The 22,403-nt window shown below is 43.7% G+C and overlaps 1 protein-coding gene across 1 annotated transcript in view; it reads left to right on the top strand.

Moving 5' to 3' along the window:
* The window catches only part of SYT6 (synaptotagmin 6), a 118,342-nt gene that overhangs the window by 8,798 nt on the left and 87,141 nt on the right, over window positions 1-22,403 (top strand). Inside the window, exon 3 of the mRNA XM_015429262.1 lies at window positions 2,896-3,454. Coding sequence (XP_015284748.1) covers window positions 2,896-3,454 — 559 coding nt within the window. The remainder of the gene's footprint in view (window positions 1-2,895; window positions 3,455-22,403) is intronic.

The following is a 22,403-nucleotide window of genomic DNA, read 5'->3' as shown; positions in this document are numbered from 1 at the left end:
GCTCCATTCTTATTTTGCTTAGTCATTCACATCCATTAAGCTCCTTCGCTGAAGTCATGAAAGGGGGACAACATAAAGTGGTGTCAAACACAATTAGAAAAGTTCTCCCATGAATTATAGAGAAGTCCTGCTGTTATTAGAACTATGCAGAGATGTTTTGTAATGCATATTCCCTCCATCAGACATGTGTTAAGAATGGCAAAGGAAGCAAAGGACATGTTCAGCATCTTGGGTATGTTTGTCATACAGTCCTCAGATTGCATGCTTGCATATTGAAGCCAAGCCCTTGGGGAGACAGCTCAAATCTTGAACAAGTTCCATGATTCCCATGTAATATTACAGCAACTATTCCAAAGTCAGAGGTCAGGTTTGTTCTTCTCCTTCTGCCCTGACACTTTCTCCCTTAGCAATACTACATAACCCAGTGTTTTCTCAGACTTCAAAGTAAATATACAGTAGTGAATCAAACATTCTAGATCTTTCTGTACTAGGAAATGTATAACACGCTGAAATCAAAATCAGTACTGTAGGAAAGGAGAGAGCATGTAATAGCAGTAAAGAAAACATGCATGTCTTGCTCCCTGGGATGATTTTGACTTGATTCATTTCTTTTAGGTATGTAGTACTCTTTCACAAACAAGAAAATACATAGGAAAGGAATTTGGTATCTGACAGTAGAGATTGGTTGTGATGGACTGCACTTTTAAAAGTTTAGAAGTGCTGTATAAACAGATAAAGGACTGTGAAGAGTTAATTCTTCACAGAAACAGAGAGCCTTAAGTGACAGGCTGCTCCAAGAGACATGATTGGTTAGCATTCAGACTTCTGAACTGGATGTGGAGGATAATTCAGTCCGATTTCAGCCCTAGTTGAGAAGAGTCAAGTACTGACAGATTCAGAATTCAGCCATGACTGAGAGCTGTTTAACACAGATGGGAGAACTGGAGGAAAGCTGCCAAGGACCAGTGGGTAGTTAGATAGAGACCCCCCCATTCAAGCCAAAGAAAGGGGACAGATCTTCTAGTGAGAGGAGAATTTCCCTACCCAGACAAACAGACAAACAGGGTGGTAGTTCTGAAAGGTGCAGAGATCCCTGGTCTGGTGTGGTTAGAAGAAATTAAGACAAGTATTGGTGTTTCAAGAGAAGGGGTTTAAGTACTGGAAAGAGTGTACCAGCCTTCTGGAAACCTAAAGAGTGAGAGAGTACTCAAAGAAAGTATACTGGAGTGTTTGGGGAAATCACTGGAACAAATGCCTCTCAACATAAAGATTTAAGTCACTGGGAAAAGCTTAAGGAACTCTCATTAGCCTGAAACATAAGAACTAAAGTCTGTGCATGTACTGGTTTTTACCTCAGAAATTTAAACCCCTGGTTTCACCTGACCTTTCCCCTCTATGTTAAAGTATTTTACTATTTTTTAAAATTTCAAACCACCTCAAATGCCATTTACGTTGTTTAAGGCAAAGTGGGCTCCCATTCCTTCCCTCCGGTTCCTAGGCTGAGACAGCAATGAACATATCATACTGTGACAGGGTGGGACAGCCAGAGCTCTTCAGCAAAGAAGGGAACATATCACCATGGCAGCTCAGTCAGTCAAAGGAAAGAAGAACAGAGGGAAAATCTTACCTCTGAGGGAGGGAAGTGGACTGGGCCATCGTACCAGGCATGGCCTGGCAACCAGCAGGGGACTTACCAGGGGGAGCGCCTCATCAGCAACATAATGCACTGCCATTACAGGTATTTTTGGGTATTATTTTAGCTGAATACAGATGGAAGAATCTGATTGGCTACTGGTATAGCTGAGCCCAAATAAAAGTTGAATGTTTTTTGCTTCTATTTAGGTATATTCAGCTATACCACTGGGCTCCTCTTATAGCTCGGTTTAAACCAAGCTGCAAGAGGAGCCAGCCCAGGATCGGCCGGGGCAGCAGGAGCTGAGGGCTGTGCACCACCTCGGCTGGGGCTGGCTGCTCTTGCAGCTCTTCGCTCCCACCATCCTGGCTGATCCTGGACTGGCTCCTCTTGCAGCTCAATTCTCCATTCTATCCTATGGGGACCACAAACTATAATGGTCCCCATTGGACATAATGTAGCAAAAAAAAGATCAAGTTTCTTGAATATTTCCCGAATCCGAATATCACACTGGTATTGGGATTCAGGAATATCGGAAAATACCATTTTTTTGGTTCAATATACCGAAACACCAAAAATACCTTTTTATTACACACTTCTACTCCCTAGAATGCCTAGAAGTGACATTCAGCATGTCACTAGTGACACTCTAGCATTTGGACAAAACTCAGTGGTTTAACCATACAGTTTTGCCCAAATGCTAGACTGACCCATGGTGTTTGCACTTCCAAGCACATGGGAAGTGATATCAGCATAAAGGATCACCCTTGACTTTCCCACCCATTTTCCCCCTTCCTTGCCCAGTGAAAGTTGGCAGCAACCACACACTGGTGGTGGGGGATCCCCTGCCCACCAGGGGGATGATAATTCTAAGGGAGATAGATACATACTATGTCAATATTGGAGATAAAAGTGTTCACATTATGATGATGATTCATGGCTATTGTACTATGACCTAAAGTTCGTGCTGAAATGCACATCTTTACAAGATGGAACTTTGTACAAATATTTTTCTTTTAACAGTAAACACTGATTTTGGTATTCTGGTTGCCATGGGTCTAATTCCTAGAGCAAGAAGGGACCATAAGTGTTCTCCTTGAATTCAAGAATGTTCCACTACAGGACCTTCCTACTGTAGGAATTAAATCCATCCCAACCAGAATAAAAGAATATAGTCACCATCTTTTGTTCTCACTGGACTGGCACTCAGCAAGACCGTCTCCAGCACATACAGCACATGATCTTCTTCTTATATCTTGCAGGCACATTTCTTTCAAGAGGCACCTGCCCAGGCAGATGCATGTCTCCAGTGTGGATTATGGCACAGAACCACCGCCAGTGGCAGAGCAGCCAACTTGCATTGGTCGGATCAAGCCAGAACTGTACAAGCAGAAATCTGTAGACTCTGAGGACCCCAAGAAAGAGGCAGAAAAAACCTGTGGGAAAATAAATTTTTCTTTGAAATATGACTATGAGAATGAGACACTGATCGTGCGAATCCTCAAAGCTTTTGACTTGCCGGCCAAAGATCTCTGTGGCAGCTCTGATCCCTATGTCAAGATCTACCTCCTGCCTGACAGGAAGTGCAAATTCCAGACACGTGTACATAGGAAAACTCTCAATCCCACATTTGATGAGTGCTTTCAGTTTCCTGTACCCTATGAGGAGTTAACCAATAGGAAGCTCCACCTTAGTGTCTTTGACTTTGACAGGTTTTCCAGGCATGACATGATTGGGGAGGTGATCTTAGAGAACCTCTTTGAGGCCTCGGATCTTTCTCGGGAGACCTCCATCTGGAAAGATATTCAGTACGCCACAACTGTGAGTATCAGCTGTTGTTGTTGCTGTGAAGCTGCACACTAAATAGCTTGCTGTGTGACAATGCCATGACTCCAGAGGCCATGGTGCACATTGAAGTGAATGTTGTTGTAGATCATCATCAGGATTGCGGGGAAAATTGTGTGTGGAACACAATAAGACTGCAAAGACACACAGACATCAGCAGGGGTCTAAACCCAGGCCTTCATTATCTTGTGTATTAAGCAAAACTGTCGACTCATATTTAGTGTTGCAATCCTGAAAACTAGAAATTTATTTAAAAAAATAATGCTGAAACAGATAGACTCTACATTATTAGATGCCATATTTTGTGCTCCAAATTACAGAGTCTCAAAGCTCCCTGTTAATGGTAAACAAATGGGCAGCTGAAACAAACCAACCTTAACAGAGAATGGTCTATTAAAGAGATTTAAGCTTGAGGTTTGATTTGCTGATTCAGTTATTTAAACTTTGTTTTCCAAAGGCTCAAATCTTTAGAATCTTTTCTTCACACAAATGCTACTGATGAACCCACATCTTGTGCCAAGCAGCACCAAGGCCAAATAGCATTCAGAATATGTAGTCTCCTTGTCATCTCAGAAATTTCTAAATGACTGGGCTTTTTAAAGAATTTATCAGCAGCATTTCAGCTGAATCTAACTCCACCTCAGACCAAGGAGTAGCTCTGCTTGTTGCTGAGAGGAAGCCAAAAACCACAAGTGCCCCCTCCTATTTCTTTCTCCCCAGAGTGATAAGAGGAAAACATGGCAGATGGCTGTATCTGCATATCAGTGACAAGCACTGATCTTTCTCAAGATGAAAGCAGTTTTCCTTCTGAGTATCTTAAGTCACCTTGTGCTCATATTGAGGTAGATAATTCAGTTCCTCATCATGACAGGACAAAGGTCATACTTTTGCAGAGTGGGAGAGGGGGAAAGGACATACAAATATTTGGGTGCAGCTAACTTGCTGACAAGTTGAGGATAGTGGCAAGAAATTGTCCTTTCCTAGTTCTGGCTTGGATTAACTTGATATTAAGATATGGCAGATTGGTCTTAATAGCACAGGACAAGGTAGGCCCCGGTCACACGCGCAGGAAACTGCGGGGGAGAAGCGTGGCTGTTTGCCCCGGGGCAAACTAACACGCAGTAAAGCAATCATACCTCCTGTGGAGGTTCTGTGGAGGTACCGTGGAGCTTCCGTGGTTACGGAGAGGCGTCGATCACAACACATGCCTGCGCGCAACGAAGAAGCGCGCGGCGCGGCGAACTGGGTTTCTTTTTTTGTGTACACTACAAATGCGCATGCTCCGTTGGGTGCGTGTGCGCAACCATGGAGACTTGGGGGGAAAAAACCCCTTCTTCGCAAGGGGACATGGGCGGGCGCCGGATGCCACCGGAAACGCGATCAGACGCCCGCCCTTGCCCCGCAGTTTCCGGAAACTAGTACCTCCGAGGTACTAGTTTTTTGCTGCGCGTTTTCAGGAGGAAGCCTCGGTTGTGCCACGGAAGCGCTACGCTCCTCAGATGTGCTGGTGAGATCGCGCCCGGAAACTCCGCCTGTCTTCCGTATCTCTTGCGTGGCTAATGTTGCGTGTGACTGCAGCCGTAATAAGCTAAATCTTTTGGGTCTGCCTGTGCTAAATACCAGGAACAACTTGGCAATCTTTTGATTCTGTGTCACAAGAACATTGTGAATCAAGTGTCTACAGCATCAGAAATAAAGATGTGACATGAAGGAGAGAAAAGGAACTGTTTTGAAAGTCACAAGGAGAAACAAGAAAGAGTCTTGCCTGTGCTGTGCAGCTTTCAGTAACCAATTGGTAACTGTATCAATTGGTAAGCTGGAAGGAACAGAAGAGAGAAAGAATCAAGGAGGAAAGACTGAGAGAAAACCTGAGAAGCAAAATATGTGTGAATGGATTCTCTTTAGAGGAGGCTGGAATCTACTTTTTCTGTGAAAATTAGATTCTTTTACAAAAAAAGTACAGGGAAACTCTAAGAAAGTCCCCTGCCTTCCCTTGCTCTCTGACTCAGTCCTGTTTTGTTCCCTTACTTTTGGGAGCTGACTTTGCTGTCTCTTTTGTTGGCATTCATGTCTTATTAGTTGGAGAAGAACCCAATGCAGTTGTCCATCAGTTTGCATATGTTCTCCATTCACTTCTGTGGTGACTTGGAAAAGATTGGGAAGTATGTCCTTAGCTAAGCATTCCCTCTTTCATCTCTATTTTATATAAAATTGGCAGGCCACCTGAGATCAAATCACAACTGGCTGAGTGCTGCTGCTTTAGACCTTCTTTCATACTGGCCAGTTGGCAGTATTTTAGGGTTAATCATGACCTGATCAAAGAGAGTCTGACCCACAAATCAAGCAGTCAACAAGACTTGCAAAGAAAATGCTTTCTGTATATTATTGTCAACAAGCACTACAGCACAATGAATAAATTCCTTCAAATCATAAGAAACTCCTTGTGTAAAAATACATCAATATCGTCTCCGGATTATATAACAACGTTTCAAAATTGGATCTTCCTCAGGAAATATTAGAGTAGTACAAAAGCTCTCATGTTCTGTATAGGTTTCTGCCCCTCAAGCCTGTCCAGGAATGAGAGGGAATCCTATACTTTTACAATACATTAAACAACAACCCAGAGAGGTAGGCTACCCTCTCTGGATTCAGAACAATAAGCCACCAGAAACTCTTTTAACTAGAATCCCCTTCCAGCCCAAGAGCAAGGTTCAGACATTTAGCTAGCATCTAGGGCTTAACACATTAGTACCACATTCCCAGAGATGCATACTTTTTACTCTTCAATAGTAGTGTATATGGTGAGCATTTAGGCCACAAGATCTAGGCTTGGAATTCAGGTACAACATCAGAGACCATTTAAAAACAAGAATAAGTTTTTATTCAACACAGAACATTGCAATTAGACCATAAAGATTTCAAAATAACAAGCCTAAGGCAGTTTGCCTTAACTGAACATTAATGCTTCATATTTACCATGTCAGGAACATCTACAGTCCAGGGCTCCAGGGAATCTTGAAGGGAAAGTTCATTTTTGCACACCATGTGCTCCAGTTACCAAGCAGGTCTTTGTTCTCCCATAGACCACATGTCCAGGTGCAATAAACCAACAAGCAAAGAGCAGAGAGCTCACGAACAGGAACAAGAACACAAGAGCAGCAGAGAGAACGGAGCTCTCTCCCATTGGGAATGACCAGTTATAGGCCCATTCCAGTCACAATCAGCTGTGGCCATGCAGCCAATTGCGAGTGGGCAGGGGGGTGGCCAATTCTTGGTTGTCATGGGTGCAAGTGGGGATAGGCTGGACGTCTGGAGGCTCCCTCTGCAGTCAGATGACCCCAAACCCCAAACCCCAGTCTCCCCATTGGCTATGTGACTTTTTGCACGCTGGCCTAGCTTCCAGCATGGAAGTGTGAAGAATGTGTGGTTATATGGCAGGGCTATAAAGTTTCTCCGGCCAAATGTGAGGCCATATGGCTTCAACAGGAAACAAGGCACAGCAGGTTATCAGCAAGACATCCCAGGGGAAGGCAGGGGCTTTTAGAAATCAATATTTCTATACATGTTCATAAAGTGCTTTACAAAAAATCAGGAAAGATAATACATTTAGATAGGATGCTGATCTCAATAAGTATTCAGGCTCAAATATGCTGCTAAGTTTCTGACGAATCCCAGGCTTAGTGCATTTTCTTTGCAAGTCTTGTTGACTGCCTGATTTGTCAGTCAGACTCTCATGACTGTTTTCTTTACATTTGTTCTTTAATATCTTAGGGTTGCCAGACCGCCCCCCCCCCCGTGGAGGTGGAGGTGGGGGTTCCCGCCATAAGTGGAGGCAGGGGTCACCTGCCAACAGGCCCTACCTCCAGCTGCTAATCACCCGCTGGCGGGGGGGGGGGGATTTTCCAGGAAAAAGGAAAAGGCTTAGGCCTCATGGCTGGTGTTACACAGGAAATGATGTCATCACATCAGCGACATCTGAGTGATGCTCTGGTCTTTGGGCAAATAATCTATAGTACAGTTAAAGGTTTAAACTTACTCTCAATTTCTTGCATATGCCTGAAGCAAATCAAGGCCACGTGAACCTGGAATTTGCATCTCCAAGATAGACCAGTACATGTGGGGTTTTTTTTATCTTGTCTGTTTGAGCCCTTAGTGTACATTCAGCTAACTGTGGCTACTTCATTGCTTTGAGGGTCTTTCATTTATTTATATTATATATATAATTTTATTTATTTATTTACTTACTTTATTTATGCCCCATCTTACTCCTCAAAGGGGATCCAAAATGGTTTACATTGTCCCCCTCTTTTCCACTTTATCCTCACAACAACCCTGTGGAGGTAGGTGTGTGTGACTGGCCCGAGGTCACCCAGCAAGTTTCCATGGCAGAGTGTGGGTTTGAACCTGGATCTCCCAGATCCTAGCTTGACATATACCATACTGGCTGTTGGCTTTTAGATTATGAGAACCAGGGGTCATTTTGTAGAAAAAGAGGTGCAGGAGCTCATTAGCATAACTTATTTGCATATGCCACACCCCCTGACATCACTGGAAGTGTGTCAGAAGGCAACACCCACCGCTCAGGCTCCACCCCAAAAATCTCCAGGTATTTCCCAACTCAGAGCTGGCGAGCCTACCTGGTGGCACACATGGGGAAAAACAAACAATACATCACTCTCTCTGTCTTCAATTAAACAAAAGGTGTGTGTGTGTGTGTTAGTATTGATTCCCACCTTTACTGTGTTTATGAAAATTAGTTCTGATTAATTATTGCCTCATGTATTAAAGTGTATTTACTTTATTGATACCATAAAGTGAAATACAAAATAGGTAAAAATGGTATCTTCTATTCGACCAAATCAAGAGCATATTTTGCAAGCTGTTAAACCTCAAAGGTTTTGAAGGATCTATGTGCCACTGGTGAGGGATCCTTTCCCAGCATCTTTACTTTGTGACAGCAAACACCACAGACTCCCCTTTGAATCCAGGTTCCTGTGGGGTAGCAAATAGTAGCAAAAGAAGACTTATCCTCTCTTTCTTCTGGGACTGAGACACAGGCCTGTATGCATGGGAGGCCACAAGTGCCCTCCCCAAACAACCGTGCTCGTCTTCTCCTTCTCCACTCCCCCCCCCCAACACAGTTCAGCAAGTGAGGGAGGGAAGGGTTGGGTCAGGGAGGGGCGCATGTGAGAGAGACTTGCTCAGCCAGCCGGGTGGACTGACTGCTTGCTGCTTCTGAAGTCCAGCTGGCTTCAGTCAGGCGACTGCCTATTCCTCTTCGATAGGGGAAAGTGATACAGCAAGGGAAAGGAGGCTAAGAAGGGGGTGGCTGGCTGGTGCAGGACGCGGCTGTTAAAAGGCACAGGGCACTCTGCCCGAACTCAGAATTGGGCCTGAGACAGAATCCTCACAGTTGAGCAATTACTTTGGGTTTAGCCCCAAGTCTTTGATGTATATTAAGTACAGCAAAGTTTCCTTTTCATTAATTTATTCATTGATTTATTTCCTTCATTATACTCAGCCTTTCTCTCCACGTGGGACCCAAAGCAGCTCACATCATTCTCCTTCCCTCCATTTTTTTCCTCACAACAACCTCGTGAGGTAAATTAGCTTGAGAGTGAGGTAAATTAGCTCAGGGTTACCTAGCAAGCTTCCAGGCAGGGTAGAGATTCCAACATGTGAGTCTCCCACATCCCATATCCAGTACTATAACCACCAGACCACACTGGCACCACATAGACTAAATCACACAACTGGAAACAAATGAGCAGTGAAATGCAACCAACGCTTATATGTTCATCTCACATACATTTTAAAGTGCCACAAAAGCAGAGTATTGGTGTGAACCAGGTGCATGGAAGGGCAAGCAAGTTCCTCAAAGTTCATTACTATGCTACTATGCATCTCCAGTCAGTTTGCAAAACAAATAAATAAATCAGAAGATACTGCAACTATATGCAAGACAGTTAGTGTGGCTGGGCTAGAACTAGGGAAGTCTAGAGTTCAAATCTCCCTTACCGTGAAATTTTTTGTCTGAGCTTGGGCCAGTCACTTTATCTCAGTATAACATAATTTATAAATTGTTGTGAGGATACAGTGAAGGAAGGGAGAGTCACAGATAAATTCCTTTCGCAGCCATTGCAGATGCACTGTATTTTCTTTTTAAGAAGCAATCACCAATAGCCGGTAACACCAATAACCAGCAAGGTACAATGAACACTGCAAGAAAAGTCAATAAATGAAGTGCTATGTTGATATCATGCCCTAGAGTTTAAGAAAATCTCAGCTATAGACAGGAGACAAAGATAGGAGAAACAGAACTTTGCTTATCCGAACAGGATGGACGTGTGAAAGGCACCCTGCTTAAATTAGGCAAGGATGGGGTGGGCAGGCCTTCCCCAACCTGCACCCTGTTTCTGGGGCTCTTAGGTTTTCTCGGGGTTTGCATAATAACTCCACATGCAGAATGCAGAACAATCCATTAAAAAAACCCTTCTCCACCTGCTACAAGCCAGTGATTGTCTTACAGTGGGCATGTCATCCTTCCCAACTTGAGTCCCATTCCAGATTGCATTAGACCGGGTGCCGAGTGGATCACCCCAACCTTGAAATATTAATGGGATTGGAGCACACTGTATGGTGGGTTTTTTAAAGTTTTCCTCTAGCACTGGATTATATAAACACGTCTTGGAGCGCGCTGTTGCCCAGGATCTGCATGGTAAACACCTATCTCTCTCTGTGCGTATGTTCCTCTAGAATTACAAGAATGTGCTACACCGATCCATGCAGAGCAGTCCCCCTGTTGGTCCCTATATATTTATTTCATTGTTCTAGCCTCTTATAAATGCAATCACTACTTCTCTCTCTTCCTTGTTGCTTGCAAAGTCCCGTGAAAAGCCGGGGATGGGGTGGGCAGGCCCCTCCAGAGTGCCGTGCCTCCGTGCGGCCGGGGGAAAGCCAGGGATGGGGCAGGAGCGCTCCAACCGACCCCTGATAAGAACCAATGTGGTATAGTGATTAAACTAGAATGTGAAGGTCCAAGCCAGTCCCTTTCTTGGGGTGCGATCATACGGGCTGTTTGGTCTGATATTGTCCCTTCTCCCTACTGGATTTCATGTGTGCATCCAGACAGTGACATCTGTCTTCTGTTCCATTCCCCGGTTGTCAGCCACCCGTTCTCACCCTGGACTTCCTTGACACTGCAGAAAGTCCAGTATTTACAGCTCAAATTGTCCCACTACACATTTCTGGCTGTCTAATCACCCCATTGCACACTCAAGATGTTTGAATGTTTGCGGCTTCCACTCCCTAGCCTCCATTCCCCCCCCCGTTAGCGATACGTGCATAACTGCATATTCGCCCATGTCTGGTCACTCCCTCTCCAGAACAAATAGCTCCTGAGAGATTAGAGGTACAGCCAGACCGTGCCAAGCCTGATCACAGCCTCATTTATTCTAGTCTTCCTCACAGTGTTCTTGTGATGACCAAATGAGGGAGGGAAGAACAGTGTATGTCATTGAGACTGCCCTGGAAAAAAGATGGAATAAAAATATAATATTGAGACAAAAAACATAAGAAGGGCCCAGCTGGATCACACCAACATCCTGCTTTCCACAGGAGCCAATCAGATGCCACAAGAGACCTGAGAGTAGGGGCACAGACACCAATATTGCCTCCAAGGAATTGATATTCAAAGGTAAAAACCTTCTGAATACAGAAATTTCATTGAGCCATCATGGCTAGTAGCCATTGATGGACATAAGTTTAAAGGCATCTAAGTAGTGGCCATCATTTTATCCAGCAGCACTGAGATTTAGAAGTTTTGTGAATAAGTACTTCCTTTTGTCCATCCTAAATCTACTATCCCTGGGTACCCTCAAGTTCTAGTGTTTTGGGAAACGGAGACAAAGTTTTCTCTATTTACACTCTGTATATCATGCATAATAAATTATGATGGGTTTTTTTCATATTCATCCCATCAGACTAGAATGGCTGATACAATGAGAGTGCAATATCCATCACTGTGAGTGCAGCTCTTGATTAAGCTTATATAATAAAATGATTTCTGGTGTAGATGGGTCTGTGGACAACTATACACATTATATCACAAACACTTACAGAAAGTCTTCTGGAGATATGTGGACACATGTATTTTTAAAACCCCGTGTTTGAGAAACCTGATTAGGGCAGACTGTTGTGGGATATAAATATAGCCATCCTGATTGTAAATTCTGTTTTATACCACTTCATATTTTATATTTTTACCAGCATCCAGATGTATGAGTAATCCTTGCATAACCTGCAAAATTTTTAATGTGTGAGCCAGTCATTATTCTGTTCATTTCAACACCTCTAAAAGCGCAAGAGGGACTGTGGAGCTGAAAATAATTAAGATCTTTCTTGAGAGGTGTGTAATGTGGATGACTAACACAGTGTGGTTCCATTGGTTTAGGCTGGAGTAACACTACATAGGATTGTACTGTATACTTCACAGAAGTGTATATTAATTTCTTTGCATCCTCTCTAATTTTTGAATGGGATGTATTTGTCTAAAAAAGAATGCTATGTCCAAATTGGGAGGCTTGTTCACAAATTGAACTGGCTTGTGCAGTTCGTGGCCCTGCAAACCCTACTGAAAGGGATTGCAGTCCCTTTAAATAGGGTTTGCAGAAAAATCTGAAAAACAGCTGAAGGGAGGGAGCAGCTTGCTCTCCACCATTCAGTTGTTTTAGGCTATCTTGTGCAGCCCCTTTAAATTTTAAAGGGACTGCAGAAGGCAGCCTGAAAAACAGCTGCATGGGTGGAGAGGTGCTACCTGCTGCACAGCTGTTTTGGGCTGTCTTCTGCGGTTTCTTTAAAGTTTAAAGGGACTGCAAAACAGCACAAAACAGCTGCATGGGGAGGTGTTCCTTACCACACAGCTGTTTTGGGCTGTCTTCTGCAGTCCACTTTAAAGGGAATGCAGAAGACAGCCCAAAACAGCTGCATGTTGAGGAGTGCCTCCCTGCTGTACAGCTGTTTTTCAGGCTGTCTTCTGCAGTCCTTTTAAAGTTTAAAGAGACTGCACAAGACAGCCTGAAACAGCTGAGTGGCAGGGAGCGCCTCCCCGCTGCTCAGTTGTTTTTGTGGCTTTCCCAGGGAACAGAAAGCAGGGTTTAAAGGGACTTAGAGTCCCTTTAGAACTCTGTTTTCTGCTCTATCCAGAAACCACCATGAACCATGACATATAGAGACAGCCCTATGTGCATACATGTGTATGGAACATATAAGGTTGGGAAGGCGATTACTGCCATGAACTGCACAAACTGCTCTAGAAGTTCATGGGGCTAGTCCTGTCATGAACCTTTGTTCCTAAACCATAAACCGGACAAAATTCATCATGGTTAAGTTTGTCCCCATCTCTTCGTGGTTCAGTTTGTCCCCATCCCTAGTGTCTGTCTTCTTCACTGCAATGCTGTGCTTGAATCAGTTTGCACAAATTGGGAACATTGTACACACGTTGAGGCAACAGGCATGCCCACATCTCTCTGTCTGCCTGCATCATATAGTATGAATGTTACACAGCATTTAGGATGTCCTCTGAGAAAACATAAAAGCAGTGGCATAAATATCTGGCATGAGATTGCAGGTTTAGAGACAAATGTGGACCAGTGTGGACTAGTCAGATGGTCATTGCCAACAGAATAAGAGGTGGAATCATGATTAGAAGCTTTGCCCCAACCAATGTCCATTGGAAGTTACATATGGCACCTATGTGCCTATATACAGCTCTTTCCATCCAGTTGAGAACCCTGCTTCTTTTAGGGTTTTAATTGTACAGAGTGTATGGAACATATAAGGTTGGGAAGGAGATTACTGCTACATACTCCTCCTCTGCTTATGTGCATTCATTCTACCTATGCTAAATATCTAGAAGAGCTTTGTACAGCAGTTTTCAAACTGTGTGACCCAGCAGTAGATCATAACTCCTTTGCAGGTGGGTCATAAGGCCAGAAGAGAGAAGGAACTGGGAGAGGAGGGTTTGGGAATCTTAGTCGTTGATTTGGGTTTGCTTCTGCATAATGCATGATATAGCTGTGAAATACAACCTGGCTGTGGTCAGATGTGCAGTTTGATCTGGTGTGGCCCCACCTCTCATTGATTCAGAGTTTTTTGTAAGAGAGAATTTTGATCAGACTCACCCCCCCTTAATACTCTTCAAAGTGCTTTCACCCCATCCTTGAGTGACCAGAAGCAGCAGCCAGGAAGTGGGGCCGTCAGCCATTATTTTTAGTTTATCCTTTGAGTATGCACACAAGTGCTGATGAGCCTGCTGGGATATGTAGTTCACTGCTGTCCTCCCTCTCTAATCTTTTCAATTAACCCCTTCCCCAAAGCACAGAGAGGCTGAAGTACAGAGGTGTCTTTCTTTGAAAGTTTTTATAAAGAAAACAGTTTTGAGAAGCCCTTGTGTGTGGGGGGGGAGAGAGGTGCAAATATGCAGTTAAGCACACATTGCTAACTAGTAAAAAAATGGCAGCTAGAAAACAAGAGACCAGTCATACCTGCCTGATGGCTTGGGTGTGCAACAGAGCTATTAGACAACAGGTAATCCGTTTTGAAACCAGCGCAGCTCAAAAGGACCAGACTTTCACAGGTAAAGGGGGGGGATGCAGACAACTGGGGCATGATAGACAGGTGTTGCTGTCGGATCGTACATTTTAAATCTGGAAGGGAACAGCAACGGCAACCAATCAAACTGCATGTCTGATCACAGCTCGTTTCTCAGTAATGCTATATATGTATTTTAAATACTAACTGAGGTAAGATTCCTGAGTTTCTTTTGGGAAGGTGAAAGTATCGTAGAGTTCCTTTGCAGGTGGATCTTGAAAACTATAGCAAGCTTAGAAGCGTGTTCCTAAAAGTGCAACTTGTTTAGAACTGGCTCCTACTTTTAAAAAAGCCTCATGGGCTTGTTATATGGCAGATTGGGGGGGGGGGCACTTGGAACTCAAGAGATCTGGGTTCAGACTACCTGCAGTTCTTCATCAGCACTTCTAGTTTAAGCACCAGTCTTCGTCTGCTTGGAATGTTAACATTTTCTCCTGCTGCTCTCACATTTCCCACCTCTGATGAATTATTCACTACTTTGGAATCCCATTGCTGGGGTTAAACCCCAGCCATTACCATGAAATAGATTTCTTTCCTTGCCTTAATAAAACAGTTTGATTTCCTTCCAGCCTCACCTGGATTCCTCTATCTAATCTTTGCACACTGTCCTAGAAAAGAGTTGATTAGGTTGCTTCATAGCCTGTTTTCACCCTCTTTTGTCCTAGGCAAACTGACTTTCTGAATGACTGCAATCGGTTTTTTAAAAAATTGATCTTTCCTATCAAAATCTTTTTTTTAACCAAGAGTTTGAACAAAAATTGCTTTCAATGAGGAATTATAGAATTTGCCAAATTGATTTTCCTCTTGAAGATGCCCAACTTGGGAAATGAGATGATGAGTTTTACTCAGTAGCCTGGGGGGGGAAAGTTTTAGTACTTTGGGTGGAAGAAAATGATTGTGGAGGGAAGGGGTATTATAGCCTGGTGCTGAACATGTAATTAGTCTCGAAAGGATAATTGCCTGAAGGCTTTTCTTATATCCCTGCCCTCTAAACTCTCAGTGCTATACTTAACCCAGCAGAGGCAGGCTGTGTCGTTTCTCTGCTTTGGGAGTACAGTCTCATTATTCCTATGTAAAGCTCCACATTTGTCATTCTAATAGCATAACTGTCTCAGAGGTTTGCAAACACTTCTGTGTTAGTGTAGTGATAGCTAACAGCCCAGGAAGCACTCAGATCCTTAGCAGATGCTGCTAATTTAACTGAGCCCAGCTTGTTTCAAGAAGTGGTCCTCCTAATCGGCATCATAAATATGCATTAAGTCCTAGCCAGACCTCGCCCAAGGATACTAATGATTGCCTGTAATGAAGTTCTTAATCACTCCTCCTTAGCATGGAGCACATACCAAAAAAGAGCTAAATCTGATTTTGCTATCTCTGAATCTTGAAAAAGGTATAATCGTATATCTAGAATGATTAAGGTTGGATATAAAGGGATGTAGTTTGAAAGCGAGATGGATCTCTTTTTGTGACATATACCTCCTCCTGCCCTGGCCTCTAACAGGTTCTGCAGATTTTTGTTGTAAATCCCTACAAAGCTTGTTTCCTCTGAGGCAATAGTGGGATAATAAATATATATGTGTGCCACGGAAAGTGAAACTTCGCTCCAGTTACTAGTTCTCTTTTAACTGATCAACAATCTTCGAGGCAGGCTTTTAAAATTTATTCTTTCTTGAAATGGGCACTCTGTAGACTCTTTGAGGATAAAATTCACAGGGCTGGATCCAGATCTTTCCTGCCTACCTTTCCCACTCACTGATTTTGCAAACATGTTGCTACTGGGGGGAAGGGGACCCTGAGGAACAACAGGAGTGGTGAGGTATGTGGCAGGCAGAGGGAATCAGTGGAAATTGATGTTTAGTCTGGATCTAACCCATTATTCAAGGAAGGACATATAGCAATGGCCAAGCCCAGGGAAGAAAGCAGAGAGGGATTTTAAAAGAGTAGAGAAATGATTGGGGGGGGGGAGAACTGGTTACACTTGACATAATACCTGGAGTGGGAGTCAGGGTAGTGAAATGGATTAAATGTTGGATTAGGATCAGGGAGACCCAGATTTCAGTCTCACCTTGGGCCAGTCTTTCTCTTTCAGTATAACCTACCTCATGTTGTCAGGGCAAAATGGAGAAGGGGGAATCATTATATGCTGCCCTAAATTCATTGGTGGAAAAGCAGACTAAAAACAAATAAATATATCTTATATACCTTTAAAAATAGATTAGATTATTTTTTTTTGTAAAATAGGCCCATTTAGCAGGATGATTAAATGCCTAGAGATTGCATAGCATTTACTAATATGCACTTCCTTTGGGGTTTCCCAGGACTCCCAATTTAACCTTTGTTTTAGGATTCTTAACAGGGCTGTGGTGGCTCAAGTGGTTAAGACGCTGAACTGCAGACCAGAAGGTCTGTAGTTCAGCAGTTCACGATCCTAGTGCTGCATGACGGAGTGAGCTCCCATCTCTGGTCCCAGCTCCTGCCAACCTAGCAGTTTGAAAGCAAGAAATTGCAAGTGGATAAATAGGTACTGCTTTGGTGGGAAGGTAACAGCGTTCTGTGTGCCTCAGCGTCTAGTCATGCCAGCCACATGACCATGGAAATGTCTTTGGACAGTGCTGGCTCTTTGGCTTGGAAACAGAGATGAGCACCGCATCGCTAGAGTCGGATTTGACTGGTTTTCGAGCAAGGGAAACTTTACCTTTACCGTTACCTTTAGGATTCATTACAGGGTAAAAATCCATGCCAGGAGTATGAGAAGGGATTCTGTTTCCTTGGGAGAAAGAGCGCGAATGACTTCAAGTCTGCTATCTACCCATGGATGTAATCTTTCATCGTTCATGAATTATGAATGGGCTATGACAGCACCAAATGGAGTAAAACTCCAGGAGTGGAATTTGAAAGGCCCTATTTCTTTGTCCTCCAGGTTGTCAACAGTGTGAAAAAGAATGCTGGACTAGATGGACATAATAAGCCTTCTTGGGCCCATGACTCAGGCTTCAGGAACTGCAAAATGCTGTGCCCAACAGTGCAGATGAAGAAGCAGCAAGTGTTTCCCCAATAAAGTGTGCGCCTTGTATCATTTATGTCCAAGATCTTTTGCAAGAGGGATCTCTGGCCACTGCACTCTGAATAATGCATGGAATGTGTAAATCCCAGCTCAGAACACTGTCCAAATGAGCAAATGCTACTAGGCTGCAGTGGCAGGCACAATACTCTGCTCCATCAGACTCAAGCCTTTCCTCCTTTCATTATTTATTAAGATGGTCACTTGGTAGGTTAAGAAATCCATCTGTGAGTCAGCTCAGCATTCATTTATAAGCTATTCACACTACACTTGGCATAGTAAATTCTTATTCCTTCCCTCACCAAGGCTGGCTCTTGCTACAGAATCGTTCTAGTAAGTCTAGTGCAGGACAATTGGGGGGTGGGGAGCTTTTCGTATTTTGCCAAAGAGCATATGAAATATCTCCCTAACCTTTCATTGCTACTCTGAATCGCATCCTTAATTTAAAAATAAAAAGTGATTCTTCCCCTGGAGGTCGATACGTAAGGATCAAACTACCTGAAATGCAGGGAGTTCTGTGATGAGATCTCTTGGCAGTTTTTTTTTGTTTGTTTTTTACACAGCCCTTCTAATTTGGATCAGGGCAGCTGCAATTCTGGGAGAAGGGTTTTTAAGCTTTCCCCCCATGTCATTTTTGTTCTGATGTGGACCATTTCACTCCTCAAGCTACTATTTACTTCACAGGGAATGACAGGCATTTACAGTGAAGGTACATATGAAGAGATAAAGCTGCCTAACATTGAATCAGACCACTGGTCCACTGTGGTGTAGTGGACAGAGTGGCAGACTAGGGCCCTGAGAGACTTGGGTTCAAACCTCCACTTCTGCCATGGAAACGTGTTGAGTGACCTTGGGCACATCACAAACTTTCAGCCTGGCCTTCCCCACATGATTGTTGTTGTGTGAAAATGGAGGGGGGAGAACAGTGTTCTAAACAGCTTTAAGTCCCAACTGGGGAGAAAAGCAGGATATGAATAAATGAAAATGCACCATCTAGCTCAGTACTGTATTTTTTTAAATTGTAGCAATTCCCCAGTGTCTCTGAGAAAAATTTTTTTTAAAGACCCACTACCTGAGATCATTTTGCAACAGAAGCCCTGGACTGAACCTCAGATCTTCTGCATGCAAAGCATGTGCTCTGCCACAGACCTATGGCCCCTCCCTCTACCATGTTGGTTTTTTTGTGCTTTTTTTTCCCTTTGGGGGGGGGGGGGGGGGAATTGCCAGTGGGAAAAATGGTGGCCCCAACTGAGAACTCATGGTTGTTTCTAACTTTAAAAAACAGCAAGATTTGATTACAGACCTCCCTGCATCTCAACTAATTTGACTCTGAAAGAAATATTTATGAACATGGCTTAAGAGTAATGGCTAATTTGCAAAATTAATTTAGTATACTGAAAATTAGGGGTTTGTGCCAAGAAAAAATTCATTACAGTTTGGATCTAGGCTTCAAGGAGTGGTATTTTACCATAATTGCTTCATTTTGGGTATGGTGTTACTGGTTCGTGTTAGAAATCCATGTGGTGATTTCATGTTCTGTATTTTAAGGACCATTTTCTGTGCACAAACACTGCAGACATTGTTCTTTTCAATACTCAGCTAATGTGAAGGTCTTCGGGGCAGCAGTCCTTGAACATAACACCACCAAAATTGCATGGACCACAGTCCTCCCTCCCTCTCCTCTCCAGACTCCCTGAATCTCAAGCATATGCAGCAAAGCTGATCCATTTTACTGCCCCCCCCCCCCGGAAGTACCTTATTTCTGCACACTCACACTGTAGAGTATAGATACCCCCCTCCCCCCCGCACAGCTAATTCCAGTGTCTGGGGCAATAGTCACTGAAGATAATGCCAAAGAGGCATTACAAATGGGCTTCTAGAGAGGTATTTTTAGTGGCTGCTCCTAAGCAACTTCAGCCAGTGTGCAAGTCTGAGTATTTCAAAAGTAAAGTTTTCTGCCTTTACTGGTTTTCATGACTGTGATTTCAGTGAATAGGTAGTTAAATTGCTCTTTCTTCCTGCACTAAGCCTTCAGGATAAGAAAGAAACACATGTTTCTAATGTAAAGCCCCCAAAGGAGAGACAAATTGCACTGCTGATCCTCCGTTTTCTCCTTTAGCCTACCCAATCTCAGTTTCATATTGCTGCTTTTGAATAAACAGCTTCTGTATCCAGACTTGCTCCTTCGAAGCAAACTCAACAGTGACCCTTGTGTTTACGGATTGTGTCAAGCTGGGGCTTTCTTGAAATCTGCCTGGTGTGGGGGCTGTACTAATCAGATACTGTTTCATGTTTCTTCATTGTCATCTGGGCTGTGCAATGGTGAATCACTCAGAAAACTGAGGCTTAATTAATGGCAGTATTACTACTGCAGCATAGTAAAGTAAATTGCTGCAGAAGGAATTTGCCTCTTTTCCGTCCCCAGCGTGGGAAACTGCCCAGAATATATTACACAAACCGCCTATTCAGCATGCAGAAGAGGAAAGGCTTAAATTTTGAGGATAAACAGCTTCTTCCTTAGGTGCCAGCTCATGGCAATATTTCTGCTGTTTCTAAAATGAGGGACTTCTGTCCTTCAGCATGCCGGCCTTTTTAGCTGTTTTGGTGCTTTCCACTCATTTTGAGTCACATACATTTTGTTTTATGTTCCTACCTCAAATGTCCAAAAGCCCATGGACCTCCCAGCTAACAGTCACAAGGTTTGCTTGAAGGCACAGAATACAGTAACCTTGCTGAAGCTAAGCAGGTATTGGATTTGTCTTCAGTGCCATGATAGGAAGCCTGTGTAAGCTGCTGTGAGTTCTGTATTGGCAGACAGGCAAGATATAAATGAAATCACTGAATTGTACTGCTGTTTCTATTATGTATTTGCCCATCCTAGATATTCCTGGTTTGTGCCCCTGGTTTACATGCTTCCAAGCCAGTCCCCTGACTGTATCTCCTCTACAAGCATGTAACCAGGGGCACAAATGCTTGGAATGCAGAAGGTCCCAGGTTCAGTCCCTGACATCTCTAGATAAAAGGACCAGGCAGATGTGAAATACTCTGCCTGAGACCCTGGAGATTCACTGCCAGTCTGAGTAGACAATACTGGCTTTGATGGACCAAGGTCTGATTCAGTATAAAGCAGCTTCATGTGAGGTGTTGATATATCCTACTACCACAAAGCATGCTGATGAGAGCACTTATCAGTCCCCATTGTCACTTCTAGTCCTTGCCACAGGCTGGTCGTGGAAATGTAGTGAGTCTACCACACCACTCCATCCTATGGTTGCCAACTCAGGCTTCAGAAATACCTGGAGATTTGAGGGCAGAGCCTGGTAGGGTGGGATTTAGGAAGGTGAGGTACTTCAGTAGGGTATAAAGCAATACAGTCCACCTTCCAAAGCAGTCATTTTCTCCAGGAGAAGTGGAATAAACAAATAAATAAGCAATCTATGTAGTCTGGGGATCTGCTGTAATTCCAAAGATCTCCAGCCCCCTGGAGACTATATGCAACAAGAGAGAAAGTCACAAAACAAAGTATAACATCAAAGAAGTAAAAGCAGTTGTGACCAAATTACTAATGTTGTTTCAATTACACTCAATAAATTTCAAATCTGAATAATTCATGCTGACTGATGAGAGAACTTCTTGGAATTTTGCATTTGCATTTGAATTGTTGTATATTGGAGTCCCAACCTTGAGGAAACTAGGAATGAAATGGGTGTTCCAAGTGGACTCCCTGTCACTGAGACCATTGATTTTTCTACTGAATGGGTGATGGAATATGACTTTTTGAAAATGATACCCAAATTGTCTGAAGAATATTGCTCACAAGAAATTGTAACGTTATTTTCCTTTGGGACTTTTCCAGTATGTATTGGCACATCTTTGGATTGGGACAAGGATATGATTATGTGACTTTATAAAAGCCGATTTTGAGCATGAATTATTCAGATTTGAAATTTATTGAGTGTAATTGAAACAACATTAGTAATTTGGTCACGACTGCTTTTCCCACCTGGAGACTGGCAGCCCTACCTCATCCCCATCTGCAATGACCACTCCAGATAATAGCCAGGAACAAGGCTTCACTCAGTCTAAGCCTTCATCTCTTGGGGACAAATCAGAGCTCCATCACCTGTTTCAGTGTGTGGTTGCCCTTGAATGATCTCATCTTTTGCTTGTAGATTATTTCAGCTAGGCTGCCGCTCGTCCCTCCAGGTTCTGCAGCCTGCTGCTTTTAAGCAAAATGCTCTGAAAAGCAGGACCAGCTTGCCAGTTGGCCTTCCTGGTGGTTGCTACCATACCACGCACGTTTGCATTACTTGGGCCCCTGCCACACGGGGGGGGGGGAAGCACCAGCAGGGATCACATAGATCCCCTGAGCCGCCGCGCACTTCCTCCCCAGCACGATCAGATGCCGGGGGGAAGCCACTGAAAGGGGAGCGAGGCAGCCGAACTGCGCATGTATGCACATGCGCAGTTTGGCCGGGAGCCTGGATTGCTCCGTACGACGGGCATGGCGGCGATCCCACGGCCGCGCTTGATGCAGCTTTCCTGGTAAGTCCTCCTCTGGGGGTAGTTCTTTTTTACTGCGGGTTTTCGGCCTGAAGGGCCGGATCGGGGATGGGTGTGCGCTGCTTCCGAGATGTTGCGGTGAGATCACGCCCGTTTGCTGCGCCCCCGATCCGTCCCTCCCCCGGACCAAAACCTTCCGTGTGACCGGGGCCTTGGTAAACCTATTGTTGTAAATAATGAACTGGAGTGCCTTATATTTTATAGAGATGCCTTATTCTTATTCTCTTACGTTTGGAAACTTGACCTCTGTTGTACTTTGTCAGCTTCTACCGTCCACCAGACAACCATGGCGCAGTAAGTAGGCAATGGAACCTCAACATTTTGTTTTCCATTGCAATAAGGTGGCTGGCTAGGCTAGACTTCGACTTGCCGTGCAAACAGAGGAAAAATAAAATTTGGCTTGAGCATTGTGGATCTGTTGCTTCTGAGTTTGGCAGACATTCTAAAACCTGCCATGCTTTCACTAAACCTACTTATGAGTCACACTTGTGAGATTACATGATGCTTATTTGTATAATACCTACATTCTTGCTATGATTTAACCTTTCTGGACAAAACTTTCTGTATTGTCATGCTGACTTTCAGGAGCAAATCATCTTCATTCTCACAAGTAAAATGCTCCCATGCAAGAACCACAGGCTGTTTTTGTAG

This window comes from Gekko japonicus, unplaced genomic scaffold (assembly GCF_001447785.1).
Source record: "Gekko japonicus isolate JY-2015 unplaced genomic scaffold, Gekko_japonicus_V1.1 scaffold786, whole genome shotgun sequence".
Lineage (NCBI taxonomy): Eukaryota > Metazoa > Chordata > Lepidosauria > Squamata > Gekkonidae > Gekko > Gekko japonicus.
Note: the sequence above shows the minus strand (reverse complement) of the source record. Positions and strands in the feature narration are given on the sequence as shown.